At 30.2% G+C, this 22,675-nt stretch overlaps 1 protein-coding gene across 1 annotated transcript in view; it reads left to right on the forward strand.

Moving 5' to 3' along the window:
* Positions 1 to 966: 966 nt before the first annotated feature.
* LOC147067202 (1-phosphatidylinositol 4,5-bisphosphate phosphodiesterase epsilon-1-like) overlaps positions 967 to 22,675 on the forward strand; it is a 70,690-nt gene continuing 48,981 nt past the window's right edge. The window contains exons 1-3 of the mRNA XM_085954862.1: positions 967 to 1,085; positions 2,051 to 2,170; positions 20,105 to 20,250. Of these exons, the coding sequence (XP_085810988.1) occupies positions 1,005 to 1,085; positions 2,051 to 2,170; positions 20,105 to 20,250 (347 nt within the window). The 5' untranslated portion in view covers positions 967 to 1,004. The remainder of the gene's footprint in view (positions 1,086 to 2,050; positions 2,171 to 20,104; positions 20,251 to 22,675) is intronic.

Raw genomic sequence — 22,675 nt, forward strand, 5'->3', positions numbered from 1 at the left:
CTAGAAGTATTAAAAAAATGCATTGGCATCGTGCTATGATATATTCTAAAAGTTTCAAATGTCTAGCTAGTCGGGAAGTTAGTTAAAAATCGATTGCAAGATTTGTACCGGACAAACATCCACCGGACAAATAAGAATACGAACTAATAAAAAGTTGTAAAATATATAATGCAATGAAAACAAAAATATAGAATACATAGATTATTTCATATTTGAAAAAAACTTTTTAAATGAGTACAAGTAAGTAAGTAATATACAAATTAGTATACCGTCAGTTCTGTACCTTGGTATAATAAACAACTTGTGCTCCCATTTCCGAAGATACGTAGTAATCAGAAATACATCTCAATACTACTGATAATGGAACAGTTCTCATTTACACCACGTATAAATCATAATATACAGTTAGACTAGATAATAACATAATATCGAATGAAACAATTAAATCAAAATTGGTGCTAATTTATCCTAATGGCAATATTGTAGAATTAAATGGAATGTAAATTATATTTCAGAATTTCTACATATTTTTTCCCCCCAGTAATTTATGATTTTTGTTTCTTTTTCAGGGAATCATGAGAGAAACTTCCAAGTCCAATGAAGGATCTGATAGCCACAGAGACAGCCAATCAGGAGATCACGATAATGGTATAATTTTACATAGATAATGTTATTGACTCATTTGCTATTCAAGATAAACGTCGGCACATTGCGTCAATTTCAGATTATAATATTCGTCATAAATATTTATATTATCCTATTAATTCCTCTTTTTTTTAATGGATTATCACAACAAATATTCTCGTGATTGCGGGTTCACCCAATTTTACTGCTTAAATAAAATAACAACTTACCGTAAAGCTTGTGATTCAAAAATTATCTCTACTTTACATAAATTTGACAACCAAAGCATTTCTTGACAATGTTTAATTTGAAACTTCCGTTTTGATGTTATTTCAGATTTCTCCAGAGATCAACAGGACGAAAGTCACTACGAAGAGCTGATGACTTTAAAGACACTTCTTGCTTTCCCTGAAGAAGTCGCTTTGAGGTTGACAGACCAAGAATACCAACTTTTCTATCAGGTATGCATTAAATAATTAAAATAATGCGTAGAATAATATATTTGCAAACTTTCGGAATAAATTATATAACACAATAATGAACAAATTATAAAACTTAAATATTATTTAAAATATTGACACCTAGTATCTACTCATTTATAATACGAATCGAAAAGTTTTGACAAGATGTATATACAGCCATCGAAATATAATAATTTTTCAAATCGTTGTCGTGCTTTTTAGTTAAAGTTAATTTATCAGGGGATTTTTTTGAATAAAAACTGCTATATGCTTTAATGAGCTATTTACTTGGCTATATCCATAGGGGAAAAAATGTTAAAAAAAAAATAATCATCGATTACGTTCATAGATATCCTATAATTATTTTAACAAAATATTTCCATGTAGGTACTAGGATGCATCCATTAAAATTCTTGGTGTTTTACCTGTTCTGTAATTTTTGTAAACAATGTTTGGAGTCAGAGTATGAATCTAATAGGTTGAGTAAGTGGCTAACATCTACTTCTCGTAAAAACAAAAATATATTAATAGAAACTTCCACACTGTTGAGGTCCATACTATGATCTTATTAACATCGGACACGCGTAATACATACGTAGACTTAGAAATTATTTTCGAATATTACTCGTGTAAGTCTGCAAATATTGATAGCAAATTAAATGAAGTTTGGAAAGTTTTCATCGTAAAAATTTGCGTGCTTTAATCAAAACAACATTCTACGAGATCAGAAGTCGCTGCATTGTATGAAAAACCCGTGGTAATATATTTAAAATGTTTATTTGTTTACGGACAGGTGTATATAAATGTCGACCTGAACTGGGTTTTACGTTGCAACCGCGTGGTATACCACGATCTACAATACACTGTAACATATATGCTAGTTTTATACCCAAGATAGTATAATAATTCATATTAGGTCCATGGCAAAACATAACATTAACTAATCCTTTAATTTATTGTTTTAGGTCGCTCCCATAGAGTTCCTTCGGCAAGTGACGGTTGATTTAGGCGGAGAAGTGGCGCTTGGAGAACCACCAACCACCAGGCAATCAACTGTGAAGACACTGATAAAGAGATTCAACGAGGTAGGAAGATAGTTTTGTTAATAGTTTGGTTACCATAATCGAATACTCGCTGGTAGTTAAAAGACGAACGAAGTTTCACACAAGGATCCAACGAAAGCGAATATGTGGAAAATACTTTTACTTGTTCTTACTTGCTCGAACCTTTAGTGTGAAGGTTTCAAAGGCCTTAAGTATTATTGTTATGTTTAATAAAAAATATTTTCATACTAAAAAGGTTTCAAAGAACACCCTATCCCTATAAAAGTTTCAAAGCTAAGAGCAGTCGCAAGTTCTTAACTTGGACTGACTTTCTTTGAGGCCCCTCACAATAAAAATAAAATAAAATAAAATAAACATAATTCCAACTACCAATATACCTGGTAAAAATATCAAAGTAAATTATTATCTTTTCCTAGAATCACATCGTATAACTAAAAATAAGTATTATCGAAGATAACAGCGTAACACACAGATACTAATGATATTAGTGGCTTATTGTATTATGTAAAAGTTGAGTGGTTGTGCTTTTGCTAATATTTTATACTCACTTGTTGAAAAATACGCAACGTTTTAAGACAAACTGTTTAATTATATGATTTAGACTGTTTTGAGGCCTCCCTTTTAATTTTCTAATAAATCGATTATATCATCGGCGTCAAATAAAATCGCCATGGACGCTCATTGTATCCATAGATTACACTACGACCTCATAAGTATAAATGAATATAAATTAAGACACATTGTAAACGTAATAAAATTACCAAAATCATAGTAAATAATATGTCATCGTCATATATGAGAACATAAATCATTTATTGCATTGATACCCATTAAATATTATATGTGGTTATTAATATTATTGTGGCATTTACATTAAATTCTAATTTTATCAAAAATTCCACGACTTTGCAATATCCGTTAAAAATATAAAAGAGAGGGAAAAACCTTGGTTATTTTTTTTCAAATAATATACAGGATATTCTATCATTAACTGTTGTATTAAAGATTTCTTTTATTAATGAGTGACACAGGAAGTTCTCAGCTAGGTCGGATAATATAATACCTACTTACTTACCGCCGTGTATTTAAAACTTTTCATCAAGTAGCTACTTACTATCATAGGTTCCTTTAGCAAACGTTATTGATCGAAATATGTCTGGGAAGCTGAGTCTGAAATATTTAGAATTTTTTGACTAAGAATACGTAATATTTAAACTTTGAATGATACTATCGTTAAATAAATAACCATCAATTACTTGCTTATTGATAATAGTTGAATGGGTTACGTATAGAGGTTGTTATCGAGAAGTCTCGTCTCGGAAATTCTCGTGAAATAACCAAATACGGCCAATCTTGTTTAAGTCGGTCTTGTTTAGGTCGAGAAACATATTTTCCGAAATTTTGAAATTTCTCGTGCAATAATAATTCTTGAAAAATCGAGGCTAAGTGGCTGACCAAAGGACTGATTAATAAATAGAATTCAGATAGTCTATATGCCAATACATTATACTTTGAAGCAGGGTTTTGAATGTGTGAGTGTCGTATGAAAATTAAACACACATTATAGAGGTGCAATAAGTGTGTGTTGCAACCTTCAAATACACCAATATTAAATGAGCGTTAATATATAAACCGAGAGCAGTTGTCAGAACAACAGTTTAGACATTTCGACAACAAATTCAGAATGACGTATACTTGACACGTGTTTAAGTTTATCCCATATTCTTCCACACTCGAGATCGGTTACCTGTTGTTCCACACCCGTTAGATATTTCAGTTCTCATTAATTCTGTGATCCCTGGTGCCGACCGTATCAGGATTTTTTTTAAATCTCCGGTAAAGAAAGGCAAAAAAAACAAAATAGCTCTCAATTTTGATTCTGAACGGAATCTTAGAATTTTTGACTGAAAAGGCTAAAAAAAAAAAATTGAAAACAAGAGATAATTTCATAATAATGTCAATTTTTCGGAATCTCGAGAATTATGGAAAAAATATTTATTATAAATTTCGAGAATTCTCGGATCTCGATAATGAAAATTGTTGAAAAATCACAAGCTCTAATTACGCGCGCTGGATACTGAGTAGCAGATTTCTTTCCAATTAAATATCATCACGAATATTATTTAATATATTAGAATTAATTTAAAATCTTATTTTATGAATAATATAATAATAATATATATACAAGGTATATATTTGGGATTAAAGCATTAAACTTTACAGAAAAATAATACCCCACTTATAGATAAATAACTGTTGGCGTTTTATTTCATTTCTCATAGTATGTATGTAAATTTGCAAAAAGGTCTCGGAATTGTTTTGGGTACAAGGTAGATAGGTCAACGTAATTATATTAGGTGTGCTTGGACATACATATGTCAAATTCTCGCACCTCTAACTTTTGGGTATGTCCAAGGGTACATGAACGATAAGTTTTTGGGTTTATAAAAACATCGCATAGAGATTAGATGGATTAGTAATCTCAAATAATCATTTTCTACATTTTAAAATGATACGGTATTCACCCCCTTCGGTCAACACAACACCCGGTAACCATGAAAACATTCAATTAACCTCTTTTAATTATGTTTTTTTTTTAACTTTATCTCATTATTTGTACTAAGTTGAAGCTTAGAATCATTTCTATGCTAATTTCTTAATACTGTTATGAAAAAATAAAATAAAACAACCTTTCAAAATACTTACTTCATAAGGTGAGCAGCGTCAATAAAATTATTTGTTCTTTCGACCATGTCCGATCCTGATAGGATCATATGGGCCTCCACACAGTGGAGGTTTGTACTAACAGATTTTATTTTTACGAGAAATGGATGTCAGCCACTTGCTCAACCTATTAGGTACATACTCTGACTAATACACAAATTGAAAAACAATATGTGTACTTACCAGACCCAGGATTCGGACCTGGGACCCTAGACTCTATAGGCCGGCCTTTAAGCCACGCGGCCATCGTGGCTCAATAAAATAGTTCAACAAAAAGTAACCATTGTCCATTAAATTATTTGAGTTACATCTATTGTCACAGAATATATTAAATAATGATGCCCCCCCAGAGCCCAGGTCCCCAGATTAGAGCCCTGTCAGCCCCCTCATAATGTATATATTGTATAAACAAGTAGGCAGTGGCCGAGTGGAGTTAATTATAAATAGTTCAAAAATGAGAGATGATTACGAAATTAAAACAGAACTTCTGAAATCTAGAAACAACGTAACGAAATAAGCGTAATATTGTGTATAAAAATAACAATTGAAACCAAACACGAGAAAGCTACACTATAAATAAATTATTGTTGATATAACATTTATCGGAGAGAGCACGTTATTGTCTCAGACGGTTATATGCTTGAGTTTAGATTCAAGGCAATTTTAAACAGATTTTGGCTTATTTCTTTATAAACTCTTATAAACTTATTTTTAGTACGTCTGAAATACAATAGAAAACACAAATAATAATAAAAAAACTTCGACAGCTAAGGCTGCGCGCACACGGCAAAGCGAAGTTTCGGATTCATCCGCCAAACGACGTTTGCGTTTTGTTTGCGATCCGATTGCGTTTTAAATGCGTGTCAAATGCGTCAATATTTCGACGATGCTGTCCAAGAGAAAACACGGTTTTCAAGGGGATTCATAAACGCCTTTTTTTGAAACTGCACCCTGCTGCGAGAGTATTTATCTGTCATTACAGTGGCGTACAAGGGTAAATAAATCAATATAAAATCAGTACATAATATTGCATTATACCTACATTTATTTTCCCACTATTGCTTCTTTTGGAGCTGGACTGTTTTATATAGAAAGCGTTCTGAAAATTACCTATTATTGAGCCTATTATATACCATCATCATCAATACTATCGACCGAAAGCCATAATATATAATAGTAAAAAAAATACGAAATCTAACATAAATTTGGATATTTTATAGATAGGATAATACAATTTATCTATTACAGTTTGGTTTAGGCATAGCTTGATGAATTAAAAAAATGAACTTACAATACCTATGTGTGATACGTATTTTTAATCTAAAGTTAAAAAAATAAGTAAGAATGAAAAAATGTGCACAATTTTGTCATATCGCCTAAAATATACCAATACTATTATGGTTTGGTAAGACAGGGCTTAATTGATTTTTAAAATCCAACCAATCCATCTGTAAATTGTAGTCGTATTTCAATAAGAACATATACAATTGACTGAAAAAGGTTAATGTGCACTATTTATGGCGGACCTTAACAGCTTACCTGCACCCTTCGCCACTGTACCTACATTTATTTTCCCACTATTGCTTCTTTTGGAACTGGACTATTTTATATCGAAAGCGTTTTTAAAATTACCTATTATTGAGCCTTGTATGTATCATCATAAACTTTGTCTGATTAATACTATCAACCGAGGGTACTTGATGGAGTTTGAATTTAAATTCTAATTAATTTAAGTTTTGTACTATTCCACTTGAGTATTTTTTTGCGATCAGGCTTTTGCCTTTCAGCATTTTGCGCACTCGCCAATGGCAAATACACATTGACATCAAATTCTAGCTACAATAAAAAAAGATTATAACTTAATACACGAAGAAAGGGTAAAAACCTTATTACCTAGATACCTACTACGTAAATGATGAAGTATAAAAACATAATATTTTGAATAATTTGAATATTTGCAGTGTTTCTAAAAAAACCCGTTGTAAATACGATTAATACATTCGGTAGGTAAGCGTATTAAAATGTCATTTCTCGTAAACAATAGTTTTCTCGTTGTGCAATATGTTGGGAGCTTAATAATATTAACTAATGAGAGATGTCACCAACTGTAACTACTCACTAAATAAAAAAAACGAATAAACAATGTTAAGGTATAGTTCGTAATATGCAAATTTAAATAATTTTTGATGAATACCTATATACCTATACCGAAAATATTTATATAAGTACCTATAGATACGTATTGAATTACCCACCTACCTATTCATATTATTATGACACATATATATTTAAAATAACACCATTCTTTTGGGATGAATACAAGTAGGTGTGCATTTGGTTATATTCGATATTAAATAAGTATGTATCTTTAATAGAATCATGCCTCCTTTTTATGATTGTAGAATCTTTATGTAGGTATCGAATCTATAAAATATTTTTATTAAATTTAATCTGTTTTTAAGCGTGAAGGCTCGCCATAACTATAAGGTAAACTAAACCATTATTATTTATTTTGTAGTAAGTATGTACTTCTTTAATTATTTTTTTATTAGTTGACACTTTTATTTTCTATAGATACACTAAAATGGAAACGGGTGCCAATAATAACATATTGAAGTGAGAATAATGAATACCTTCCTACTACTATCGATAGGTATGTTCCTGTGTACTTGTGTAGGTACATGTATATTTATATTAATTATTGTTTTCGTGTTATAATATATTATTTACGATTAATTGATAACAAAATTTAGATAATTTATCTATTCACCCGCTACAGTAAAATCTATAAAATATTTTAATTAAATTATATCTGTTGCTCTACATTGCATGAACGCCACTGAAGCAATGGAGTAATTAATTATGTCATACAATACGTGCCATCTTACCTACCACATGTTCTTTTAAATCTTCCCATTTAGGCCAGGACCGAATTTTTGAAAGCTCAAATTTATGGGGGCGCATATTAAGAAATATTACTGATTAACCACATAATTATGTTCAGAAAGGCCTAATAAATTGTATTTACCAATGACAAACTCATGACCGGATGAGTGGGTATTTTTCATTAAAAACTTGGGTATAATGTAAAGGTTTAAGCCTACGCAATCTGCACCTAGCACATTGTCATATATAATAATATGAAGAATGTTAAATCTCAGTCGGTTCCATGACAAAACAGGACAGTGAAAAAACAGAACATGACAAAACAGAACACCTGGAAAAACCTGGCTGTTCTGTTTTATCATGTTCTGTATTGTTATTGTTGTCGAAGTCATGATGAATTGTTTGCAACCATAAAGATTCACTTGAATGATTAATGCTTATTTAGACTTTGTCTGCATTTGCGTATAGCTAACAAAAATCCGCATGAAAGTCATTAAAAATAATTTCTACACTATGAAAATATCATCAAATTAAAAAACGCTTTCGATATAATATAACAGAATTCTATTCCAAATCAAGCAATAGTGGAAAAAATAAATATAGGTAAAATGGTAAAAAAGAAATACTTAATAATTATGTAGGTAATGTTTACATATTATATTTTTATATTTTATTTATCTTAGTTCACCACTGGCGACAAAAAAAAGGTTTTTTTTAATTCTTCGGATAGTGCAATAAATAAATTCTTACATAATAACACTAACGGTGAAAACAAAAAGTACTAATATCCATAATAGCTACAAGTTTGCGGAACACAATAAGGCACATATTGTATGACATAATTTATTACTTTAGTCCGAAAAAATTAAAAAAATCTTCCTTCTTTCTTAATTAGTGTCATCAAGAATTTCATAGTGGCGTTAATGCAATGGAGAAAACAGATATAATTTAATTAAAATATTTTATAGGTTTTTTGTATATAATTTGTTAGAACAATGTAATATATTATTATACCTATTGTGTCTTTAATTAAATAAACATTTAAAACATATTATTCATAAACATTTGAAATATCTCCCCTTAAAATCTGTTCATATTTCCAATAGAATATTATTGCTTAGAATTCAATAGCTACATATTAAAAAGATAGCTATTGTAATGAGACTATATCAGTTAATTTCGTGTTAGTGTACCTACTAATATTTCAATCTATTTTTTATGAAAGGTGTTTTGAATTCATAACTACCAACTTTTTTTGAATATGTAATTGAATAATATGGTACTGTAGCGGCTAAATAGATAAATTATCTAAATTTTATTGTCAATTAATCGCAACTAATATATTATAACAAAAAAACAATAATTAATATAAATATACTTGTACCGATACAAGTACACAAGCACATACCTATCAATAGTAGTAGGTGGGTATTCATTATTCTCACTTCAATATATTATTATTAGTACCCGTTTCCATTTTAGTGTATCTATAGAAGATGACAGTGTCAACTAATAAAAAAATTAATTAAATAAGTACATACTACAAAATAAATAATAATAGTTTAGTTTACCGTATAGATATGGCGAGCCTTTCTTCTCGTGAAATACTTCTTCTCATAGCTGTGCTGTGTCACAACTTTTTATTATACGAGTATTTTGTAAAACTGCTTACCTACCGAATGTATTAATAGTATTTACAACAGGTTTTTAGAATACTGCAAATATTCAAATTATTCAAAATATTATGTTTTTGTACTTAATCCTTTACTTAGTAGGTATCTAGGTAATAAGGTTTTTACCCTTTCTTCGTGTATTAACTTATAATCTTTTTTTATTGTATTAATAAATAATAATAGTACAAAACTTAAATCAATTAGAATTTAAATTCAAACTCCATCAAGTACCCTCGGTCGATAGTATTGATGATGATGGTATATAATAGGCTCAACAATAGGTAATTTTCAGAACGCTTTCTATATAAAACAGTCCAGCTCCAAAAGAAGCAATAGTGGGAAAATAAATGTAGGTATAATGCAATATTATGTACTGATTTTATATTGATTTATTTACCCTTGTACGCCACTGTAATGAAAGATAAATACTCTCGCAGCAGGGTGCAGTTTCAAAAAAAGGCGTTTATGAATCCCCTTGAAAACCGTGTTTTCTCTTGGACAGCATCGTCGAAATATTGACGCATTTGACACGCATTTAAAACGCAATCGGCTCGCAAACAAAACGCAAACGTCGTTTGGCGGATGAATCCGAAACTTCGCTTTGCCGTGTGCGCGCAGCCTAACCACTTCAAAATCAATCTTTCGTAACTTTTTTTACATGGGTGGACAATACAGAAAAGCTCACTTACAATAAAGTTAAGCTTTCATGCAGTGGGAAATTGCTAAAATAAATCCCATTGAATAATGTATTTTGCTGAAATTTCATTATCATTTTTATGCACACTGTCAATACTGTCGACGTATCGTTTATATTTATTTTGTATTCTTTGATACACAATAACATGGTAGGTATGTATTAAGCAGATTAAATCCATTATATATGTAATAGATACTTAACAGATATTAGGCACCAGAAAATCGTATTGACGGAAGTAATTTTAGAAATTATTGAGACATATTATAATAAAACATATATTAAATAAATATACATTATATAAAACGACTTTCATCTAAAACATGTTTCATTATAGATTGTACATATTTTTTAATCATATAAAATTATTGTATATAGGAAAATATTAGGTATTTTAGTTTTCATTTTCTTTTCTTTTGTCGGAGTCTAAATAATAATATATAATCGATTTTTCTGAAGCTCAGCTTTTTTATTTATCGGTTAAATAATATACATACATATTGAAACATATTTTCTGTAATGTAAAAAGAATGATTGTGATTGCATCTGGATTTATTGGAAAAGTGATAGGTACTCAGTTCCACCCTCTGAGAGAGTGTATTTTTATCTCCGTGTATCATAATAAAAATCTACAGTAAGGGACTGCTACAGTGCATGGTATATTGGTCCACCAAGTCGCGTAGTGGCCAGGGCTACCATATTATTAAGCCATTGGCCCAGGTTCATTGTGTATTCCTGGCACAGCACCGGTTGAATAATTAACAAGAAGTCGACGTGGCCAAGTTTTATTCGCAACGAGTGAGCTCTAACTTACACTAACGCTCGACTAGACAATGAATTACTTAACAAAAATTCCGGGTCAACTCGAGCCATGCAAAATTGAACTTCGAAAAGAGTTCGAAGTTGAGTGATTAACGATAAATTCCACCCTTTGTCTCGTCGCTTTGTATTACACGATTCATAATACAAATTAAATATTCTTCATTTATGAATATTTTAATAATTTTATCAAATAATAAAAATACACATTTTATTAGATACTCAGTTTATATTTTCGTTTATCATAAAAACCTTGTCATTTTCACTTCTACAAGGTGGGTATTTTGACAAGTGTAATGTTAAAATCTTGCTCGTAAATCTATATGGTAATATTCAAGTCATGTTAGGAACTGTAGAAGTTATTTTCGATTGAATAAGTTTAACTGTAAGTTGACAACAATGTATGAGTAAATATAATTTAGTTTATAGTGATTATTAGTAACGGATTTTACCATTCACTGATAATACTGTTTACCGCTATGCTGTTAATAATTGAAGTTTGATATTATTCCGTTCTTACATAAGTTATAAGGCAATTTCACCGGTTCTGTTTAAACTAAGTTTTTCATTGCATAATATGATAGCTTACCTTTCATATTTGAATCTACTTTACGAAGTCATTTGGGATGGAATAATATTATGTACTTGTGAATGAGAAAGGGGTAGCTTTTACTAGTGATCGAACAATCACGGCCCCGGTGCCCGTTAAGTATTTATAATATGTATATATTATTAGATCAAAAATTACAAATTATAAAATACAGACGTTCACACTGTGCCATAAAAAATATTAGCTACATTCCACATTTTCGATCGTAAGAGGATCATATGGGCCTCCACAGAGTGACGGTTGTATTAACTGATTTTGATTTTTACGAGAAATTGGTGTTAGCCATTTGCTCAGCTGATACGTCATTGCACGGTCATCATGGGCTGGTAGTAAAGTGTTATAATAATATATTTATAATTATAATATACAAAACAATATCTACCTAAACTCAAACTCACGCAAGTGGGATATGTGTATCTATATGCTGAACGATTCAGTTAAACTAGTTACTGAGAGGCCAATTTTCATTTTCAATAATACCTAGGTTAATGGCTAGGTTAATACCTAGGCTAACTGATGGAACTTGATGGAATTTGAATTTAAATTATGGTCTATTTAAGTTTTCTAGGTAAAATTCTATTTTAATCGTTTTTTGTGACTCGGGTTTTGCCTTTCGGCATCTTCAGGCAAAATGCGCACTCAACAATAGTGCATGCACACAGACAACAAATACATTTAGTTTAAATGACAAATTAATATAATAAAATAACGTCGAGAACTTAATTCTAAGTATTAATTTATTATAATAAACGAGAATTAGGTACTGTATTCTGGGTCAATGGGCATTTTCTATTTATGAGTTTGCAGTGTCTGAAGATGCCAAAATGCATAACCCGAGTCACAAAAACCCATTAAAATTAGTACCTACCTACAAAACTTAAATCCACTTCCATCAATCAGTCTACTGGGGACGCAAAAAAAATCGAAGGAATCGTATGAACACGTTAGCTCTGCACTTTAGCAGAATAAACTACTAAACTTCTCGATGTGTAGAATAATGATATTCGACTGTGTTTAGGAAAAAGGGTGTAACCTTCGATTTTTCGAAAAGTGCTTTTATTAGATATTAACAATGTATACAACTAAATACACGTTCTGTAAAAAGGAAGTAAGCAGCAAATGCCAAATTATTATCTATATTCAGGTTTTAATTGAGCTTTAATTAAGTTTTATTTTAGGGGGAAAAGCATTTACCCTCAATTTTAATGATTTTTATGTAATAACTTCTTTAATTATTGTTAGATCGAAAAGATATTGCACCAAATCATCAATCACTAATCATACACCCAATGTCCGTGCCTATTTTTTTTTTAACTATTGAACCAAAATCATTAAAAACGTTTTTTGCTCCTCCTGTAAAATTTGTTCTGTGAGGGTTACACCCTTTTTCCTAAACACGGTCGATGGGACAAACAGTCAAAACTGCGAAAAATGGCATTTAAAGCACCTGGCATAACTAAAAAATGTATAAAGATCTCTTATATTATTTAGCTGCAGTATGTAAGCATACATAAAGAGAAATCAACTCGGTTAAAGCCACGGATAATATCCATAAACCCTTCAGCAAAGAAGTCTCGAAAAACTTCATAACACTCTCTACCATAAGTTATTATGTAGGTACGTATAGACGCAAACAATACAAAAGTGTTATTAATACTTATTTCAGCTAGAATCAATTAAAAAGTACTTTTTAAAATGACTGAAACGCATGTGAATAATACAAAATAATTTCAATAGATCAATCTACTGAAAATTTTCTGATACTTAATGCAAAGTTTAACAAAAAGATATGAAAAATATATTTATTGTACGTCCAATTCATAAGTTAGCCTTGTGGTCAGGGAACTAACGCCAGGAAGGATTAAATTAATGATCCTAATGCGTAATATGCTCGAAATAAAAAGGATATAGGTAAATATACTTAATTCTATTGTGATGTATTTATTATGCAAGTTGTAGGTTATTTTCACATTTAATAAAGAGATGCAAAAAAGATTGTGACCTTTGTCATATAATTTAATGCGTAAGTACAATATCCATGTATCTCATTCTTCTTTCTTTCACCATATAACGCTCCAGCATTTTGCAAACATTTATGTTATAATTGTTATATATAGGCAATGTATTATTAGTAGAAGACTTTTTTCATATTGATATTATTAATACTTAAATATTTGATTTAATAATACCTACCTAATTTTTAATTTACAATTTCTTCTCTTCATACAATTTAATATTTTCAACCACTACATTTTTAAAACATCTGATGAAAAACAATTGATTTTTGTTAACTGTAAACGGCTGACCTGTGGTCCTTATGCACCACGCCACCACTACACTACTGCAAACAGTTCTAATTGTATTATAATTAAGTAACTACTATAATAATTTTCATTTTTTAATAATTATTATTGAAATAATTATTGTGCTCGTTTTTTCGAAGAAAATATTCGATAAATAAAAATAAATCTAATTTTCATCATAAATTATCTCGCGTACGATAGAAATTATTTTTTGGTGTCAACCGTTGATTCGATTAGTAGTTATTATTCTTGCCCAATACTCCAATTTAATTATTTGAAAGACGTATTTTTTCAAGAAGGGAAGGAAGTAGCACTTAAAGCTCGTTTATTGTTGATGAGGATAAAGCCACCCATATTTAATTCTGGTTCTAAAAGGTTTGCGGCCGCTGTTGTAGGTTGCGGTTTGACCTCAGCCGTGTACCCATGCAGTAACCAATCTCGTCAAATTTCGTGGAACAATAATTCTTTTTTTACATCTTTTCTGAGATATAAATGTACTTCAGAGTTATTTTGGACGTATTGTCAAGCTATAAATGAGATTCTTATATTATACCTTCGTAATATTTTTACATTCATCGTATGTGGAACCCATAAAAGATATTGTTGTTATCGTTGTTATTGGTTTAATCTATCAGTATATACTTTATAATATATTATATTTGTATATTCAATCAACCATCATGTAATTACATGCTTATCTAGTTATACTACAGTAGGACAGTTTTGATATTGTTATAGAATCTACGTTAAATGTGGCAAGGAAGGTACAGGCACAAATGATACACGTTGTAAAGTGATAGTCATTTAATGAAAATCGAATAACAGATCATGTTTTAAGGTGGATGAAAGATACCCAACCACCAAGGAGAATGGTATTCAATGACTGGTCACTGGTGAGGAAAATAAAGGTTTGGCGATATGTATTGTCAGTGATGTCCCTAAGCAGCGCCAAAATGCTGCCCAATTTTTTTATCATCCTTTCATGACTCCAATATCTAAGAAATGTACTATATGGATACATTACTAACAACATAATATATACCACTAAATCTAATTTAAATGCCATACTTCAATAGACAATATTGCGTGTCCTCGGTTTCAGACACATTTAAATATACACCTGACATCTTTCAAAACTCGCAAATGACTGGTAAAAATATTTGGATAATTAGGTTAATTAGGTCAGTGAGTATGTACCTGCCTACATATAATTCAAATATAATTCGCAAATATGCACGTGTCATTGATAGTCATCAAAGATGTGACGTCCAAGGACAACGGAAGTAAACTAGACATCGCAAACCCGACAAAAAAAAATTAGGCCTGTTAAACCTTTTATGTTAGGTAATTAATATACATATTTTGTTTCCATCCAGTGAGCTCAGTCTTTTAATGGAAATACATTTCCGTTATTACTAAGTTTAGATACCTATTTCTATATACACCCAACGATTCCCCTCGATTTGCCGCCCTTCGAGTAACTGCCGCCCCCAAGCGACGCTCAATCTGCCTACCCCCACGGGACGTTACTGTGTATTGTTTAGGATAAGACACGTCAACTCTGGACTGTAGAGTAGACTGAATAAAGTAGTCGAAAGAAAGTGAAGCTTTTTCTTCGTAGATGAGGTTACTGCCTATATTGATTTTTAATACTGGTAATAGTACCTTCACCTTCAAATATGATTTTATATTTATAATAATTTAAAAAATTCAAAATAAAACATTGTCCCAAATATTTCTAGTGATATGTTTTATAAATTAATATTATATGTATTTCAAAAGGAATAAATAGAGAAGAGAAAAATATAAGATAAAAACTCAGTCGTATGGATTCAATACGCTCGCGTTTTTTAATATTGAACATAATAAAAAAAACTTTTCATTTACTTTCTGTAGAAGCAAATAATAATTCCATTTTCCTTTATACGATGCGATGGCTTCGAATTACAATCATTGCGAATTCGAACTGCCGTCTTAAGTACGTTATAAGTAAGGCAGTCAGTCACTCGACTGTGTTAGTATTGGCAAGAGCAAACGCGGGCTGACATAACGAAGGCTTTGACGAGTAATAATTTAGATTTGAATATGAAAAAATCTTCTGCCACAATATTAACGACATGGGTGGTGTCAGTCTCGAAGCGACTAGGCGGCGCCAAAATACGTCCTGCCTTAATTAACTTGCTTCATCTGCCAACCCTTAATGTGCCAGCTATCGTGGAAGGGCTGATTACACTATATTATATTATGTTTAGTGGTTAAAAACGGAAAAAATTATAAAACTCAATAAATAAAAATTTAAGGGTTCACAAAACATAAATTTCCGGAATACGAGTAGATAATATGATTACATTTACGGCATTAAATATTTTCTGAGACGCAAACTATTTTTAATACGTTTAATGTATTATATTTTTATATCACTTACTTTTACATTTTTTTCAATGAAATAAATAATATTAAAGACAGTTGTCAAATAGGTATATTACATATTATATATATATATATTAGCCAGTGAAAATATTATCTATAAATCAAGTTCACTCATTAAATTGATTGAAAAAGATGTTAGCCATTTATTAAAATATGTAGTCACAGGTAGTTCACAAGAATATTTGAGTTGGTTGCTATTTGTTTAAAATACGGGAAATGAAAAATATACCACAATGTTTTTTATAAGACTTCCAATATGTACGTTTTGTAAAGTTGTGAATTTTAAATATGTAAAATTTTCCCGAGGGCTTCTTTCGAGAATTTTCTTAGGTCGTCTACACCTTTTCACAGACTTTCACTTTCAAGGTAGTATTGTATTTATGACTATTTAAAAAAATACATTATTAACGGTGTTAAAGTGTTCCTACAAAAATAATGACGGTGGAAAGAATTTTTAAATAAATATAAAGAGAGAAAAAGAAAATAAAAGGTTTTATGAGAAAATAGTTAACAATGAATCATCGTAAAAATACGTTTTTATGATACTTCTACATTTTTTTTATTATACACCTATTAATTTTATTATTCTAAATTAATTGATTGAATTAGGGTTGTCCTAGATAGATTTTGTAATTATATATATACTTGAACTTAAAAATCATACTATGGAAAAAGTATTTATGTCATTTGACATTGACACCAAACCTATGTGATTCATATCACATGTTAAAAAGGCACATTAGTTTTTTTCTGATAAGATACGAAGTGACACAACGTTTCTATTTCTAATGTATTTGACAACCTGCCGCCACACGCGCAATCAAAACTCTATATAGTACTAGTCTATTATATATAATAGACTTTATATGAAATAACTTTTATAAGTAAGTTAGTATCTACCTAATTATACACAATTCCTATATAGTGTTATTGAATAATATAATGTGTATAATCTATGTAATATGCAATAACTGTTATCTAAGTGCAATAATAGTGATGTTTTTATATGTGTATTACAATAAAAATGTTGACTGTGTATATAGATTCAAATATAATATGCAACAGTTTGGTTTTATTTTCCGTATGCCATTGAGTCTACGGAGTGCTACGTCGTCAACTTCTATCGCCGTAGCTAGTTCGTAATAATTATGCATCTCGTATATAGAACATCACTGCGTGTATTATATAATATAAATATGTGTGATGGATAGTCTTACAATCGTATATTAAATACTTATTATATCATTTATATACTAATAATAAAAATGAAATGTTGTCTGATTTATAAATATTTGCCTTTTGATCAGTATTTTGACTATATATCTAACCTTTTTGCCCATATCTGTTTGTTTATTCTATTATAACTCAAAAACTACTAAAGGGGGGACATGCTCGTCGTAGGTCAAAATTGAGTTTTTATTGTATTTTCAAACCATGATCCTGGACACTCCTTAAACGTTGTAGATAATCTATTTATATAATTTTGAAGCCTTATTATCCTTTATATTTATTTTAAGCATTTGATGACTGCATAAAGTATTTTTGTTACTTACTCTAAAATACTAAAATAAATATAAAGGATAATAAGGCTTCAAAATTATATAAATAGATTATCTACAACGTTTAAGGAGTGTCCAGGATCATGGTTTGAAAATACAATAAAAACTCAATTTTGACCTACGACGAGCATGTGGGCCGTTAACTAATACTGATGAAACTTCCACAGCTTATATACTATACTATTGATACCAATTTAATAATAAAAACGTCCAATGTTAAGATAATCTTCGTTACGAGTAAGTACAGTAGTTAGATAGCAATGGTGGACTTGTGAGCACAGGTACGAGAATAATGACGCGTGCCTACATCCAACCATAATCGATCGCGCGGGCCCACTCAATCTCTCGGTTAGAGTGTGATACTGACGTAGTTTTCTAAAATGTATTGGCCGTATATTCATAGAAATGGACCGGTTAGTGTGCCATTGATTTAAAGAAGTTACTTCTAATTTTTATTGCCAAATTTCATGCAGTTAAAGTCACGGTCTATTGCTAGTATAATAGCACCAGTACACATACATGGTTTGACTGGCACCAATAGTGTATACATTAAACTATCGCGATAATAACTGTTTACATGTAAAAGTTCTGACTGTCTCGCCAATCTCATTATACAAGCGTAAGCAAGATGCGATGTTGTCATTGTATGGTTTTATTTGACCGATTGTGAAAATTATTAGTGAAAAATGTTTTGTTATACTCCACAGGCGCAGATATCTCACAAATTTCAAATTTCACGTGAAAATTCAGAAGCTTCTGAACTTTTTTAGTCCATGCATGCAATCTTGCAACTTACATAATAATACGTGTTTACACGTGCATTTTTTTTTATATGACTGTCAGTAGTAAATCCATGCACATGTTAACGGCGTATAACATATATACAATGTGAATACACATGAGTATTCTTTGAAGGCGTAAAAACTAATATTTTACAGACTACCTCTTGATCTTTTGTATGTTATGAAAGTGTATTTTTGTGTATCATCTTTGAGACAACACTAAATTCAATAAAAACAGTTAAATTTCCCACAATTCAAATTCAGTAAATAAAGACAGATATATTATTTTATTGTCCTCTTTTTTATAAAATAATATAGTGACTAAGTATCGTTTATCATGGATAGATAAGAAATGCGATTGTGTATAATAATTAAACTATAATTTAGATAGTATTTTTGTGGATCACTGCTTAGCTTTGGCTTATAGAAAAATGTCTAAATGTTATGGAAATATATCGATCCAATCACGAGGATTTCTGATTGTGTCGATGAGGAGAAATGCAAATTGAAATACTAAATCAAGATTTGAAAAAAAAGTCTTTTGTTGAACCTATAATTAATGTCTTTGGGTTGAATCGACCCAATGGTGCGTGTATACGTGTTAGCAGTAAAGGGCGTGTGGGAGATACTTCCTCTACATAATTTCCCTTCCCCAAAACTGCTACACAAAATAATATGACACGATAATGAAAATTTCAATTGAAATCAACCGCAGAATTTACACAGCTAACAGGATATAAATAAGTTGGATTGCCTATTCATGCCTCTTTGTGACAACAGCAACTAGTTTAGATACCTACATATACATATTATATTATTGTGTACATAATATGTTATTACATACACACACTCGATATATACAATACAAATATACAATTATTGAAATAATCTATAAATTTAATAACGATAACTTGGTGTGTACACCCTTATTTGTCTTGTCTTGTTTTTAGTTATCTATACCTTGTATTTACTTAGACCAGTGGTCACCAAACCGTCGCTCGCGGCAGCGTTTTCAGTACCTCGCGTACGATAAGTGATTGATAACTCTCAGTTAGCTGCATTTGTAAAGAGTTTTCAAAATTAAAAATTATAAATTGTGAGACCTACAAAATTCCAGTAGCGCTCCATATAAAAGCATTCTTTTGTTTTACTTTACACAATAAAAATGGTTAAAACATATATATAAATGGACTTATATAGATGGACATTTTGATAACTGTATATATTGGTATTCAGTATTTTTTTCATTGTGGAGAAAATATACTTTAATTTATTAGTTAGTGGTATTTAATATTCAACTTCGTATGAAAAAAATTCATTCAATTGAGAATTTGATATTGTGTCAAGATATAATATTGTAAAAATGTAACAAACTTAATTAATATTTCTGCAAAATATCACCTGATATTTTTGGCAGAACCTTTCGTAATATAGCAATCAATCAAAGTTCATCAGTAATAATTTATATTTTTCAGGTTAGCGCGTGGAGTACGGAGCTGGTGCTGAGTCAGTCAGGAGTTGAAGAAAAGCGCGCCTGCCTGGCGTGTCTTTTGCGCGCAGCCTTATCCTGTTGGAACTTTGGTAATTTTAACGGAGCCATGGAGATAGTTGCAGGACTAAAGTGAGTGGCCGTTTCAAAATGTATACTACCCTATGCCTATACATATTGTATCTTGTTACCAACGCTATGATAATTAGAATAGCCATGCTTCAATTCCAATTCACCAAATTACCAATTTAGTTTTTACTAACATTTCATAAGGTTAGCCCTTTACTGCATGATTTTTTTTTTTGAAAATTTTTATTTTTTCTTGATGTCAAAATGCCTTGTGAATGAAGGAAAAATAATAAAAAAAAATATTTTTCGAAAATTTCATTAAATTTTGTATGTTACTGCGTGGTGTCGCAGATTTACGACATTTGGAAATCTTACATTTTAGTATGACGAAATACAAAACCAAATGAAAACAATTATAAAAAACTAATGTGCACACCTTATTTGATGTGTAGATATTTTTATTCAACCAATTTCAATCTTCTGCATATTTTTTTTTATTTATTTACAAATGTGGATTTTTGCGTACATACGAATTCGTCAACTGTCAAAGCAGAAATGCAGAGACTATAATGCAGAAATGCTTTATTTCTTGAAATGTCCAAACAAAATCGGTAAAGTAGAATGTTTATGGTAAAACAGTTTTCTAGGCATCGAAAAAGGATATTATTTGATAATTTACACAGATGGCATTGGCTATATAGAAACAGTTTGAAATGTCGCAAATTTGCGACACTATGCAGTAAAGGGTTAGGTACCTCTTTTTATAGTTAAAATATGAACGATTCGTCGAACTGTCATTTTAATTTTTCAAATATTGAACATAAACTATATAATAATGACCATTGTGATTGGTTGACCGAGATTGAGATCTCTGCAAAACACTGAATGTTGAACATTTGTACGGCACTTATTCTGAAAAGAAATCTTTCTTATCATACTCAAGTATGTAACTTAGGCTGCCCGCAGGCTCATAGGCAGTATATCTCGAAAGTTTGGTCCCAATGGTGTGGAAATCCATAAGAAACATACGCTCTACGCACATTCAATGTTATACTTATATTTGTTAGCTGTAGGTGAATCTTGGGTAAGTATGTTATAGTTAGATATGATTTTAGAGTATATTATAATATCGTTCGTCATTTACAGAAACAAAAACATTGATATTTTATAAACAAAATTGACACAAATTATTGAAATAACTAGATGAAATATATGACAAATCCTTAAATATTTTAGAAGCAAGCTTTTAAATTGTATATAAAATGGGTTGACAATAAGACATTAATTATATTTTTCATCATTTTACTGTTATCGACTACCCTATAACTTTATATAAATACTACAACACGCCATATTAGATACAATAAAAATTGACAAATCTTTCTGTTAAAGAGTCTTGAAATATATTCGACAATAAGTTAAAATGCCATCATTTTAATTATTCAAAAAAGGGTTGAACAAAGCTAAAATGGTATACGAGTTCTTATCTTGCAAAACATGTAAGTATATTGACAAAAAAATAATCAATTGGTAGACAAAATGTACAGTATGATACTTGGTTATCAAAATGGTTATTTCATAGCTGAATGCTGTCGCATATAAAGAAATTAATGTGAAAAAAATAAAATTGTAGATGATACTAGTTATAAATATTTATAGGTTAGGTTTTCGAATATCTATTTATTCTGTTATACTAAGCGGTGTATATTATTATAAGTTACGTTATATTCAAATGCGGGGTCAAAATAACTCTGCCTACCTTGTATCTCTAACTAGGTACTTAATTACTGTTTATTTAATGTACAATAACATTATGAAGCACCATCATGTTCTTTATGGCCATATAAAATTTATTTTATGTTTAAATCTGTACGAGACTTTATATGGCAGATCGTAAAATATTGAAAGCCTCAAAGTGTATAGATCAAATCCATTGAAAAATTCGTTTTTAATGCGTCTCGGTATTCGGAATTTTTGCATTGTTCATATTTTAACAAGATGAATTTATTAGATTTATAAAACGTTCTCAGCTTTTTTGGTATAAGAACAGGCCATTCACATTGATTTTATGTAAAATAATAAAAAGTCATGAACGATACCATGAGCTATTTTCAATAAGAGACTTATTTAGTCTGATCTTTATGTAGTGAGGACAAAGTGAAATTTCTATTTTATAAATTGATAGACATGATTAGACCTCTTATTGAGTTACCGTTTGAAGGACTCATACTGTAACAGCTTTATGTCTTAAATATAAGGTAGCCATATTCATATATAATAAAGGGGTTACATTTTACTATATTATGCTATATTTACAAGCCCGACATTACGTAAAGTAATAAAATAAAACAAAAAAATGTCTGAGTAAATATATAGGTATGTAAACATGAAATTACTGTAAAATAATCAATAAGGTTTTCTGACTGATCAAATATTATTTATGCTAGATTTGTTATCGATAAATTTGTCAAATAAAATATCGCAATAT

This window comes from Rhyacophila brunnea, unplaced genomic scaffold (assembly GCF_057557595.1).
Source record: "Rhyacophila brunnea isolate RB1 unplaced genomic scaffold, BYU_Rbru_1.0 scaffold_4, whole genome shotgun sequence".
Taxonomy (NCBI): Eukaryota; Metazoa; Arthropoda; class Insecta; order Trichoptera; family Rhyacophilidae; genus Rhyacophila; species Rhyacophila brunnea.